A 14100-nucleotide genomic window follows, 5' to 3' on the forward strand; every position below is an offset into this window, starting at 1 on the left:
GACCTTTTGCTTGCCAAAGATTCTTCCACTGAGCCACAGTCCCTTCCCATAATCGACACCAAAGCACTTTCTGTGGGGCTGCTTTTTAAAGTCTGCATGGATATTTTATAATGCAGATGTGACATTATCAAAGTCAAGGCAGGCACAGGCATGGTCAATCAAGTTCCAGGCAGAGGACCAACCAACCTATGGCCTTTGTAGCAACTTTTCGGGATCGGGCCTATCATTGGCTCCAGCTGGCCATCCCCAGGAAGCAGAAGTTGGCAAAACATATTGGACCCACTACTGCAGGTTGTGCCAGCCAAGGCTCGAGACTTTATCTAATATAGCAAGGCCATGACTCTGAAAAAAGTGGCATGGACATTGGAGAATGTGTGGATGGCAGACACTCGAGAAGCTCCCTGCAATGAGCTAAGTATTGAGGGAAGTCCCTGATGGATCCCCCCCACAAGGAGGCTGGACCCAACTCCTGCCTATTAATAGCTTGCAAGTAGCAATATAAGAGAAACTGATTCATGAAAAGGAATGAGCAGATAAACTGGGAGAGTTCAACTCATTGTGACTAGCAGCTTAATAGTTGGGGCAGTTAAGTAAATCCCTCATTCTCCGATGTAAAAACAAAAGCCAGATGGTTAGCAGCCTTATGTGCTCTATTTTGGGCTACCCTTGAAGAATGTACTGCTGCTGATTGGGGGCAGCTTTCAGGATCACGTGACCCTAGTACTGCAGCAAATACATTGGCGACTGATCCACTCCTGAGCCCAATGTTGGTGTTGATTTTGACTTTTAAAACCTATATGTATTGACCCTATAATGTATTGGCAGCAGGGTATCAGAAGTTCAGTCTTCTGCCTTAGAATTGAGATCACAAGGAGAGGCCTTCCTGACAGTCCCATAATTTAGAGGCACATTTGGTGCGGCCTTTCTGATGGGCACCCCAAGATTATGAAGCAACCTTCCCAAGAAGATGTGCCTGGCTCCCTCACATTTTATCTTTAGGAGGCAACTGAAGACACTTTCACTTAGGACTATATTTGAGTCAACTATCCTAAACTGTGATTTTAAATTTATGCCTTTATGTATTTTAATCTACTCTGTTTTATTTATATAGTAAGCCATCTTGAGCTCCCTAAAACAGTCAGGTTGCTAGTAAAATAAAATAAACTAGTTTGAGGAAAAATGGCAGTGAAGTGGGGAAAAAAATAAAGGCAGTATTAAAAGACAATTTCAGTTTGGCTCAATACTGAATGCAGTAAATTCGCCCTAGCCTACCTCAAAACTAGTTGCAACACATTAGGCTTTTTTTTGTTTGTGTAAACTCTTACATATGAGTAAGTGAAGGAGAAGTGAAGTATTGAGAAGTAGGCTTTATGTATTGTCGAAGGCTTTCACGGCCGGAATCACTTGGGTGCTGTGTGGTTTCCGGGCTGTATGGCCGTGTTCCTCTGAAGATGCCAGCCACAGATGCAGGCGAAACGTCAGGAGAGAATGCTGCTAGAACACGGCCATACAGCCCGGAAACCACACAGCACCCCAGTAGGCTTTATCTTTACAAAATGTAAAGCAATTCGGAATGTCTGTCATGCTGCTATTCAGAGAAAACTGGAAGAACAAGCGCCCCGACTGGACTCGTTTCGCGGCGTTGCAACACCCATTCTAAACTGGTACACATGAACATATTTTTTTTAAAAAGCCCACCAACACCCAGGTCGCGGGGGGGGGGGTCACGAAAAGAACCCCTCAACTGCCAAGCACACTAACCCTACCAAAAGGGAAGTGGTAATGAGAAAACCACGGCGCAGGCGCACTTTGTATAAGAGTCGATTCGCGGTCTAAGCCGCTTGGTGGAGCCCAGAGGAAAGCTGCATGGGACGGGCTCGCTCGAGCCGAAGTGCCCCGTTGGTTTATGGGAGGCGGGGGAGAAGACAACATCAAAACCAGCGCGGCGTCTACTCTACCGACTCCTCGGCTGCTCCCGTACCGGAAGCAGAATTGTAAAGGCCGGTCAAAGTGCTTCCGGCGGAAGTGGTGTGCGCTGCAGCTTGAGCCGCTGGTCCGTCGCAAGTTCTTTCCTCGCTCCCGGCTGCCTTTTGTGCGCTGCGTGCGGAAGTCGGAGGCGGGCGAGGAAACCGTTGCCGGTGCTGAGGCAGCGAGCGGGCTGGGACTCCCGTACGAACGGATTTCCGTGCCTCCCACCCGGCGAGGAGGAGGCGGCGGCGCCGACCGGATGTCTACGAGAGTTCCCAGCCGCCGCCGCAGCAGCAGCGCTTGAAAGATGTGGCGGAGGCGGCGCCGGTGGCTCTTGCTGTAACGCCGGCTGTGGAGGAACTCGGGAGCGTTCCCGTTGATCCGCGTGTGGGCCTCAGCGCCGGGGAGGGAACCCCACCCGGCCCCCGGCGGCGTTTGACCTGCCCTCGGCTCCTTTCCAGGCTCTGCTCCCTTCTAGTCCCTCGGTGCTTGGGCGGCGGCGGCTTTGACGACGGTCAGGCAGCCCTGATCGGCCTAGGATGGCTTCTTCGTCCGGGAACGACGATGACCTGACGATCCCCCGCGCGGCGATCAATAAGATGATCAAGGAGACGCTGCCCAACGTGCGGGTTGCCAACGACGCCCGGGAGCTGGTGGTGAATTGCTGCACCGAGTTTATCCACCTGATCTCCTCCGAGGCCAACGAGATCTGCAACAAGTCGGAGAAGAAAACCATCTCCCCCGAGCACGTCATCCAAGGCAAGAGCCTCCACCTTGGCTTCCTTATCCCCTCCCCAGAAAGGCACTCCTTGCTGTTTTTGACAGTGAAGTGTCAGAGTAATTGCCTGGGGTGATCTCTACTTTGACCTCAAAGAACTTGTATAGCCGCAGTTCACAAGAATTTCCAAGCGCTGCACACAGCGTGGGTTTTTTTAGCCACGGTTTAAGTGAGAATAGACTAGGTTGCCTGAAGCATTTTGGTTAGCTTCAACCTCTATGATTCAGCTAGTCCATTGCATACCTTATCCTTTCAGCCATTTCAATCAGATTTTATGTGAGATTCAGTGTGTAGGTAAAACGCTTGTCTGTCCAGCACTTCACGTGGTGTGGCATGTGAGTTTAAATGAGTTTTACCTGTTTTATGATCCCCATGGGTACAGTATTAGCAAAGTATAGTGGAATATATGTGAAGCTACTCTCCTACTGAGTCACACTGTCAGTTCCTCTAGTTCAGTATTATTTATTCTGGCTAATAACTCTTTGGCACAGAAAGGACTTTCTCTGTACTTGTCAGGTGAAGTACAGGTGAAGATGCCAAGGACTGAAGCTGGGACATTCACTATGCAAAGTTTGTGCTCTATTATTGAGCAGCAGCCACTCCCTAGCATAGAAGACAGCTTTGTTGGTATGCTAATGATTCATGCAAATATAAAAAAAACCCTTCTAAGCAAAATGTCTGATATCTGAAACCGTACCAGAAAACTGTAGCATCTGAGTATAAAAGTCTCCTGTGATGATTGAGGACATACAGCAGAAACAGAATCTGTATGTGCTCTTGTACTAAATGTTGCTTTTAAACATATGTTTAAGATAAACTCATTCACATTAGTCGGAATTCCAAACAAGCTAACTTAAAAATTGCTTGCAAATTAGAACTGTTCCTCATTGTAGTAGTAAGCAACAGTGCCTCTTCTCAGGGTAGTGAAAAGTAGAAGATGCTTCATTCCTTTGGAATTTCCACAAATGTGCAGATAGATAGCTATTCCTTTTTAATTTTTTAAAAAAGCTGTCCTGATTGGGACTGAGCATGTTGATTACCCTCTATGATGCACTGAAAACTGAGACCAATGGAGAGAAGGAGACGGGTTGGCCTGTTCAAGATCTCATCAGTATACAAAAAGTTTTGATGTAACCAAGTCCTGTACTGCTGTGCTCTTCATGCTTGAGGCTAGATGAGTAACATGCTGTTTCTCTAGTCCCTAATATTGTTAATACAGATGAAGTACAGAACTTGGTGAGCAGGAAACAATTCATCTATCTCCAAAGTTCAGTGATCTTGTGCAATTACACTTTAGGGTAAAGGTATATTCCCAAATGCTTTTCTCCCCCCCTTCCCCCCTTCTCCCTCCCATCATTGCCTCAAACTTGTAATTCCATAACAGTAGTATTTTTCTCAATATGATAGCTCATGTGTGGCCATTGACACAGCATGGAGAAAGGTGTTACATAGATTGAAAGCTAGGAATTGAAAGCAAAGCTGCATGATGAAACACAGAGCAGTTGCTGATGAAAGATTTAATTAGCTGTGCTAGTGTATAGTTGATTGTTCCAACTGTTTCTTTGCACCTGCTCTTTTGCTTTCACTTCCTGTGGTTTGTAAGAAACCATTTTTCCTTTTTGTTTAATTATATTTTTGCAAAAAAAAGTTTTTTTTTCATAAATCCAATCATTTTTTCTCAATTGCAAGCAAGGCAATTTTGATTAGGTTATTTTTTCTTTTCTGTTTCTCTAGATGCCAATAAAGGCCTTGGATTGATTGATTTCCTGTTTCTTTTCTTTAACTCATGATGATCTTTCATGCTTGACAGATCTCAAGAGTGTTTACAGTGGTTTCGGCATTGACCACATTCAGAGCAGCAGCGGTGAAAGTGACCCAAAACTTGATTTCGCTCAACTGCTGGTTGTTTCAAGTTTCAAGCTCAAGTAATGTTGGATTTTTAAATATAGGAAACTTGGTAGTTCTTTCTTCCATACACAGGAATTATAACAACAGGCCCCTAACTTGGGCAGATGCTATGTTAAGAACTATTTGTTGCTTGTATTAAATCAATCAAACTTAAATGTCAGGAAAAAGTGGATTCTGTGATTCATAATTATGCTGATTCAGCAGGTTTACTTCCTTTACTTTATTCTTTTTGCATGCAGTTGCCATGAAGAGGGGCAAGAAATAATACAGGGCTCTGATACCGTCTCCAGTAGAGGTCCTGCTTAATCTCACTGACTTTAAAAGTTTCCAAGAGCTAAAAGTAACATCACCTTGTTTTGGGGCAATACAGAGTATTTTTAATTATAGAAAACTTAAGTTCTCAGGATACTGAAATTTGTTTGTTATCAGAACCTGAACTTTGGGGTAGTTTCGTAGACCAGTAGAATTTACATAGTCTTGGCTGTGTTCAGGTATTTATCATGCCCTCAGTTTGCCTCAAAGCTAAAGATCCCAAACAGACATTGCATCCAGTAGATTCTTAGGAATCCAAGTTGTGCTGTACTATATAGGAGAAAAGTAGAATACAGACTACGTGCATGCAGTGCAGTGTAGGTTATCTAGTTCATTCGTGCAGTCTTGTTCAGTTGCCATCTGTTCATTTGTGACAAGTAACAAATCTGAGTTGCTGTGGTGGTTCTTGTTCAGATCTTTCTTACCTTGGTCTTATGTTTAATACAGGGCCTAAGCTGACTGCTTTAGCTTTGGTCTCTGTACTTCTAGCCTCAAAATGAGCCCTTTGGGGGAGGGCGGTATACAAATTGAATAATACAATACAATACAAATGTGGCTCAAGACGAGCATGACCAGCTTTTACTAAGATAACCTAGCATGCTGCCTGACAAGGTTATCCCCATGCTTGCTTTAGTCTCCCTGGGGCTCCCGAGCCAAATGAAAACATTGGTAGAAATACTAGTTAGTGCTTCAAGTTCATTGTTGACCTGATTACTGTTAATACCAATTTATGCTGTTTTTCAGGATGCAAATTGGTTGGTCAACTTGGCAAATTCTGCAGTGTTGTTGAAGTGCTGTCTTATAATTGTAGGTTATTGTATTCTGTACAGATCACTACTGTATTTAAGTTTTACTTTGACTGCTACCACAAAACACAGTTAGTTGCTCACTGGCTAATTTGAGGAAATAATTGAGTCACTCACACTTTCAGTTTTTCTAACTGTGATTTTCATTTTCTGTATTTTTTGTATCCACTGTGCCAGTTTTAAAACAACAAGAGAAAAGTACCTTTGCAGGGTTGAACTTTAGTTTTTTTTCTTTCAGCTAGTTGATTAATTTGCTGAGATCACAGGTTTTTCCAAAAAATGGGGTGGGGGAGGGTCACGCTATCCAAAATGATGTAGTGTTATTTGGGTCTCAAGCATAGTGTCTGTGGCAGCCATCAACACTATTTTTTTGGCTGCTGCCAATTGTTTCAAAAAGTGGGCAGGCTAGGAAGAGATTTTGTCCAGCTAGTCACCTGATTGATTATTACAGAACTGATCGGCTGTGCAAATTATTTAAAATGTTTTGGCAGCAGCTGCCACCACAGCAAAAGAATTTGCACTGTGTTACTGAAGTTAATCTGTGGCAGTCATTTCGTGGCTGGCTCTGCCTCTTGCACCAGTCATTTTGTGGCAGCCATTTTATTGTTTCACCCATCATGCTGTGTCAGAATTCCAAATGTGCCCACAGGCTCAAAAAGGATGGGGTTCCCTTCACGATCGTATTAGAGCTGTTCGCTTGATGTGCTAGCTTTTCACATGCAAGAACTTTTTAACACAAGAGAGACTTCCATCATGTAAAGCTACATCCCCCTTGCCCTTCTCAATGTACAGTTGAAGTAGTCCTGTCTCATGGATGATTGGATTGTGTCTGCCTGCAATTTATGCCAGTTTTTTATTCTTTCTGTTGCCTTAAAAGGTTTTTGCTTTGATAGTTGACCTTAATGGCCAGTATTAGACCTGGGGAGACCTAGATTGAAATCTACACTCTGCCATGAAATTTACTGGATAGGTTACCATGGATAAGTCACATTCTTTCAGCCTAGTGTATCTTAAATGGTGATGCTTTGATGATAACATGGAGGAATGGAAAGCCACATGTACTGGTCTTAAATGCCTTTGCTGTAGAAAATTTTCAGGTAGCCAGATATTCAGGTTGCCAGCTCAAGCTTGTTTCAGCCTTCCATCCTTCCAAGGTCAGTAAAATGAATAGCCAACTTGCGTGGAGTAAAGTACAGATATCTGGGAAAGCAACGGCAAATCAAGCCATAAACAAAGACTGCCCAGTAAAAGTTGTGATGACACCCCTGAGCTCAGTAATGATCCAGTACTTGCACAGGGGACTGCTTTTACCTTTAATATTTACAATCCCTATCAATATAGAGCACATCAAAATGTCATTATTTTTTCAACCATATTAAGTTTCTCCTTAGTCAAATGTTTTAGTTCGTCCATGAGGTATCAATACAGCACATAAAAGTAGCATAGCAAACTTTTAAAATGTGTTTACCAGATTTAAGTCAAATAAGCATACTAAACCAGATCCCAGTCTATTTGCATTTGAAACATTTCCCAGCTCCATATTGGAAACCCACCTCACATAGCTGAATGGAAGGTTTGTAAAACTCCTTTCCTGCATCTATCAGTTAATCTGGATGCAGACAACAAATGGAGGATAAAAGTGAATCTTGTGTCCCATGTCCAAAAATCCTGAAAAAGGAATCAGATTTGATTCACGTACATTTGTTTAAATGCAAGTTAACTTCAGAGCTGATGCTTTCAATGTTACTTCATGTTTAAACACCAACAACAACAGCTTGAGATGGCAAGCTGTTTAGCCAATACAGAATTGCTTTTGTCTGAAAAGTCAAAATTGAGTTTCTGTACTTAGCTCATTAGGTTAGACCAACTTAAGTGTGTTCTTTGCTACCATTTGGGGGGATTGCTAACCACAAAACCTTTTTTTCTCCCCTCAGCACTAGAAAGTTTGGGTTTTGGCTCCTATATCAGCGAGGTGAAAGAAGTCTTACAAGAATGCAAAACAGTAGCACTAAAAAGGAGGAAGGCTAGTTCTCGTTTGGAAAATCTTGGCATTCCTGAAGAAGAACTCTTAAGGCAGCAACAAGAGTTATTTGCAAAAGTAAGTAGAGTTACATATCAAATGTTTCTATAATTAAAAGAGAAAAAATCAGTGAAGATGAACTAACCAAAGTATCCCACACTTTAATATACTAAAACTCTTAAGTGTGCATTCCAAGGTGCTGAAGCCACATCAGAAACAGTGGGAGCCTCATGCCGATGTCATTGCCCACTACATGGATGCCAGTGTTGGGCCACTTTCTTAGGCATCGGGCTGCCGCACAACTGCACAAATCTGGAAGCTAGCCCCTGCAGTGGGCCTCTGCCACAAATGCCCATGCTGACGTCATGGGGGCGTTCCAGGGGTGATCCTGGAGGCAGAGCCAACTTTAGTCAGCTCCCAGTATACTTTCCAGCTGGGAATGCCCCTCTCAGTTGCACAGATGGCTTACTGTCAGGGGGATTGTGTTTAGGTGATTGAGGTACATTCCTAACTCATTGTAATTGCTAAAAGACATATGTAACCATCCTGCTGTATGTTACCACTGCCATTCTGGGGCATTCTTTCCTTGATCTTTACTTTATGGCTTCACACACTGAGTAGATAACTAGGCTTTCCCCTGACACTTTGGTCTCATGAGAACCGGGGTTGTTTCCATTACCTCATGGGCGCAGGATGCCAGGTGGCTCTCTATCTGTCACTGACCTTGGGGCGCCTCAGCTCCAAACTAACTCTTTCTCACATTTTTTGGGAAAATGGGAGGAGGGGGACTAACATCAGAATAAAGGGGATAGCAAAAGCCAGGTTCGCCAGAACTGGCTGTGTCAAGCTGGATGCTTTGATGCCTATCAATAAAAACTCCAGATCAATAGTACAGAATCTGTTTATTACTTCAAGGTTCGAGACCTAACACTTACGTTGCTTTATGCTAAGAGTTCCCTTCTCCTCCAGTGCCTGCCTCTTTGGAGGCAGTGTGGTGGCACTGTCCCAGGCCACTTTTCTATCACCATCCCCCACTCCCAGACTGGCTGTAAATCATGGGGAAATGCCATTTGTGTGCTTTTATTGTTGTTCTTTAGACATTACAGAGGTATTGAATCTGTATTTCTCAATTATGAGAAGTAATGAATGTTCCTAAATTTCATATTCCTTGGGTTTTGCATTAGCATGTGCAAAATATTTTCATTAAGTTTCTTTCTCAAATACAACTAAATTTGTATAAGAAAATGGCAACTTTAAAGAATTAACTTCGCATTTTTTCTGCTTCAAAATTAAAATGATCATTAAAAACCTGCATGTAACTCCAGAAAACCATATCACAAATTATTAGTGCAGTCAAGATATTTCAGGCATAGATTTTTTTCAAATTACTTTCAGATTGTGAACTCTTTTGTTGAGATAGGTTTTTTCTGCATATTAAGTCATATGCTTTCAGTCTAAATTATATAAGTGCTGTTTTTTAGGTGAAATAATTTGGTGAAATTTAAGGTGACATTTTCAGGTGAAATAATTTGTTGATAAACCATATCTTTCCCACCCCCCTTCCTTTTCCTTCCTCCTTCTGTTCTCGATTCCCCTTTCTTTCTGGACCTGTTAGATTTCTCCCTGTCTCATTGGCCTCCCCCTATAGTCTTTTTCTGGAACCAACATCACCATATTGATGACAACTACCCGCCTGTATGAGGTGGATGCTTTGTTCAAGATGCCATCCTGCAATATATTAGATTAGGATTTCTGGTTTTAATCATATGTTTTAATCTCATTTATGTGTATATATATACACACCCATATATATCAGTTTACTGCTGCTGTTATTGTAAACCACTCTGGGCCCACCCCTGCCAGGAAAGGGCAAGGTATAAATTGAATGAAATAAAAATAAGTTCATATGTCACCAAAACTGTGAAATATGAGCCTGCTCTTTAATAAATAAAAACTGCTACCAATTTTCTGCTGTCTTTAACATTTTATTTCATTATTACAACATCAGCCCAAGGTAGCCCTATATAAAGAAATATAGAAGTGTTCCGTAATGATTAAAACCTGCCCTTACCAATTAGTCAGCAAATGTTTAGCCACTCTTGATAATAGATAATACACCCTAGATCATACATATTTAGACCATAATTAACCTGTACAAAAGGAGTGCAGTTTGGCTGATGATAGTCTTTAGGCTCCTTGAACAGTAATTCCACTTTGGTGACCCAACCCATTTTTTTAGTGCAGGAAGTTCTTAAAACAGTTTGCATTGTCACCTGTTATTCAAAAGAGAAAAGTGATTGGATCCAAAAGCATTATTTTACTGCTGTAATGATGCTTCTTTTTGCAGCCTGGTGAGGATCAGTTCTGCTGATTTCCACCCCGCATGAAAACTTTTATGCTGCTTTTCTACCCAATTTCAAGTACCAAGGTGGCAAACAAAAATACCAAAGCAAGCTTAAAAATGCACAACAATTAACAGCAATTAATGAAACACACAAAGGTTAGTAAGGGAATGCCTTACAAAACAGAGAAAGTCTTCACTTGCTGGTGGAAGATGAGTAGGGGGCACAGGTGGATCACTCTGGTGAGGGAGTTGTACAACTGGTATTCTGTAACTGGCACATGACTCAGAAGGCACTTTCTTAGTTGTCGCCCACAAAGATTCATATGGCAAGAGATACATAAAGCAGGACCCCTGAAGATGACTGTAGTGGTCGAGTGGGCTCCTATTGGAGTAAGCAGTCCTTACTCCTGTTAGTAAAGGTCAGTATTTGCAATTTGAATTGGGGCCGGAGGCAATTTGGGAGCCAGTGTAGGTGGAATAAGACTGGCGGCCCTTCTCAGATTGTGAGTCTCCTGAACCCCAAGAGCAGAACTGTGGAGGGCTCATTGGGAGAGGCTGCAAGATTTGCTCTGCTTGTAGTACTTCAGATCCAACACATGATATTTAACTAATCTTTATTTAATTATTTAATTACAGTGTTGTAAAGGGATGAAGCATATAAAACATTTACATGCTGCCTTTTCACCCAAAGAAGATCTCCAAGGCAGAAAACAGTAAAACAGCATTTTAAAAGTATATGCAAATACTTAGTAATTCAATAAAAACATATAGACAAACAGCAAGCATACACAATAATGTATTAAATAATGCCAATGACATCCAAATGATTAAGAGCCATTTTACTGGAGTTAAGACCCCAAATACTTGTACATCTTTCATGTAGCTTTTTCTGCTGCTGTGCTTTTCTTTTATCCTGCTTCAAGCGAGTTGAAACTAAAAAAAAGGTATTGCAAAATAAAGTATGCAAGTATGTACTTGTCTTTTAAAAGTGGAAAATAACTAGTAACAGTTAGCCGGATGTTGAGCTAGATGTATCTCTCAGCTGATCTAGAAGAACTCCTCTTCTTATGTTTTTGCACCTGTTTGTGCTGTAGTCATTGAACTTTTGGCTTTTTGTCCTTAGGCTAGACAGCAGCAGGCAGAGCTGGCACAGCAGGAATGGCTACAGATGCAGCAAGCCGCTCAACAGGCACAGCTTGCTGCTGCCTCAGCCAGTGCATCCAACCAGGCAGGATCTTCTCAAGATGAAGATGACGAAGATGACATCTGAGTTATTCCAGGCTGAGTTTGGATCCCTGCAAAGAAATAGTTGTCCTGCACAACAAAACCAGTGAAACGAATGCTTACCTGTAACTTTGTCTGCATCTTGGACTGGCCGTTGGTATTTTAGGGATGTCTGCTGTTGTGTGCTGTACATGTAAAAAAAACTGTCTCTTTGAACTCTTGAAGACTTAAGGTTCGGTATCATATCAACTTTGGATTTTTAATGGTGTTTATGGAAATTTTAGATAGCTTCGTGTCACTTCTTTGATCAACAAACAGTGTTACAATAAAAAGTTTATAAAATATAATTGAATTTATACAGAAACTCTAAAGTCAAATTTATGTGTCTCTTCCCTTTTAACTATAGAATCATATTTAGAAAACTTTTAATTTGTTTTTTTGAACAGAATAGGTGTTTAATCTGCTTTAGGGGACAAAAAGCAAAGGGTTCAGTGTAATATTGTCTGAATTATTTATCCTTTTAAATTAGGAGATACACAAATACAGCAATAAATACTATGGGCTGAAATATCACACGTTAAAAATCTGAGAAATGATACATTTTTGCCAAACTAGGAACATGTATGTTTAATAGGAGTTGTACAGATTCAATCTTTTTTTGTATAGGGGTGAAAAAAACCCCAAGATTTTATTATGGTATCGATTCAATGTCTTGAGCAAAACAAATTATTTCATTTCAAATTGTGCCCACTTTGGAGAATTAGAACAATTCCTGTTTCGTGGCAGCTTAACATTGATTCTACAAGGTATTACATGCATAGTCCAAGCATATCATAGTGTTCAAATATAAAGGTAGAACTTGGTGGGAAAGAGTTGTTTTAATTCTGTTTTGGCTAGGAATGCTTAAATAGTAAGACTTCTAAAAGAAACCCTTGAAACTAATGAGCATGTTCAAAGTAAGAGGAATTTTGATTTAACTCTAATTCCTTATTAGTTCTCAGCCCATTGCTAACAGTTTTCAAACTAGTGTACCCATAGATAAGACTCTTGTGTGAAACTGACTGCTTCTTCATTCAAGTAGGTTGTAGTTTATAAATGATTAAATTTCAATTTTTGGGTGACTGGGCTCCTAGACTGACCAACAGGACTTTACTGAAACAAAATTCTTTTGGGTATGATGGCAGAAGCCATTTTTTATAGCACTGCTTGGATATTTGCTTTGAAATAAAGAACGTTATAGTCCACTATAGAATTTGAAAATATACTTGAAGAAACGTCACAAGTTCTGGTACTGGGGTGGGGTTTTTGATGTCAAATAGCTTGCATATTAAATGTAGGCACTACGTCAGGCAACATTTTGGGACTATGTAGCTTGTAACTAGCCTTGCCAGTTATTAAAAATTGTGCAAGATTTGAAACGGAGAAAGTCTTGTTTGTGAATCAAACAGCAATCTGGAAGTCAAACTAAGGTTTTCTTGAATTGCAGTTAGTTTAAGGCGGCTCATATGAAATAATGGGCACTCAGTTCATACAGTGGTGGCAAAGAGAGTAGTTATAAACATTAAGCTGAACCATCTTTGTGAATTCAGCAGGAAAGTATTGGACTAGATCTGGTTAAGGATCGATGGTTGAAGTACCAAAGGTAGAAACACTAGGTTAGCTAAACAATGTTAATGTGCAGTGTTGGCTTTTCTAATTTGTACTGTAATACCTTTACCCCTCCTGTTTTAAATAAGTCTTTTTTCCTTTTAAGCAAGCAAGAAAGATATATTTTCACACTTTTTCTGATGCAGGATTCAGGTTAATATTTTACTGCGTCTGGTATGTATCATATAATATGTTGGAATCCCTATGACCTTTTCTTTGAACATTCTTGTGCTTTTTCATATGCTGTATTCCTCAAGCAATAAAATTGAAATGTGTTTTTATATTTAATGTTTGAATATACAGCTTCATAGCATTGCTTTCAGTGTGGTAAAATTCTCAATGTTTAGATCTACAGCAACTGTGCAAAGTTTTTATCACCAAGGTCTAAATACCTTCTTATTGGATTTGCTTCATTGATTGTAAGTTGCATTATTTGATCCCGATGACTATCCCTGTTAGTGACAGGAAGTGCAACTTCGTGCATTTCAATCCACAGAACTAGCTTCCTAGTTTCATTTCCAGGAATTTCAGAGGGGTTTTTTTAAAGAAACCTTTGCTGAACTGGGTATATTTAACTTCCACAAGTAAGTTTGTTACATATTTTTTGTAGTTTGACAAGTTTCTCATTTATAAACAGATACACACACACTGTTTCAAAATTTAAGAAATTAATTATCCTTTGGAGTAAATAGCCACTGTTGATACTTGCATCATGGAACCATACTTGCGGTTCCAAGGAGGCTCTGCCTTGCAGGCCATTGTCCAAACCTCACCTGCTCAATTTCACAAGGTAGTTGGGCCATATTCTCTCCAATTATATTTAGCCAATATTTGCCAAAGGAAATTCTGTGTATGCTGATAGGGAAATACATGCAAGGAATAGTTCCCTATCAGAAAAGCACAGGCATTATATAGTTGTAACATTTCCTTTCTCCAAAGCAAGATAAAAACTGCTGTTATCTGCAGGATTATGGAGTCACTATCAAATCAGATGGAGTCACTATCAAATCAGTTGGGCAGACCACAAACAATTAAATTCTCTAATTCAAGAAGAGGTTCATGTAAAATGTTATTCCATTGACCCTTCAAGAAC

At 40.7% G+C, this 14100-nt stretch overlaps 1 protein-coding gene across 1 annotated transcript; it reads left to right on the forward strand.

The window, feature by feature from the left end:
• Nucleotides 1–2023: 2023 nt before the first annotated feature.
• DR1 (down-regulator of transcription 1) lies at nucleotides 2024–13290 on the forward strand. Its single transcript, XM_048498035.1, has 3 exons — nucleotides 2024–2727; nucleotides 7707–7870; nucleotides 11260–13290. The coding sequence occupies exons 1-3, from the start codon at nucleotides 2508–2510 to the stop codon at nucleotides 11404–11406; spliced, it is 531 nt and encodes a 176-aa protein (XP_048353992.1). The 5' UTR covers nucleotides 2024–2507; the 3' UTR covers nucleotides 11407–13290.
• Nucleotides 13291–14100: the final 810 nt, after the last annotated feature.

This window comes from Sphaerodactylus townsendi, linkage group LG05 (genome assembly GCF_021028975.2).
Source record: "Sphaerodactylus townsendi isolate TG3544 linkage group LG05, MPM_Stown_v2.3, whole genome shotgun sequence".
NCBI lineage: Eukaryota > Metazoa > Chordata > Lepidosauria > Squamata > Sphaerodactylidae > Sphaerodactylus > Sphaerodactylus townsendi.

What these genes read in the sequence shown, in the direction of transcription:
- DR1 (XM_048498035.1), top strand. Translation starts at nt 2,508, where the DNA reads ATGGCTTCTTCGTCCGGGAACGACGATGACCTGACGATCCCCCGCGCG. An exon ending in CCCCGAGCACGTCATCCAAG is followed by an intron (nt 2,728 to 7,706) that starts GCAAGAGCCTCC and finishes TTCTCCCCTCAG; the next exon opens with CACTAGAAAGTTTGGGTTTT. An exon ending in AACAAGAGTTATTTGCAAAA is followed by an intron (nt 7,871 to 11,259) that starts GTAAGTAGAGTT and finishes TTTTGTCCTTAG; the next exon opens with GCTAGACAGCAGCAGGCAGA.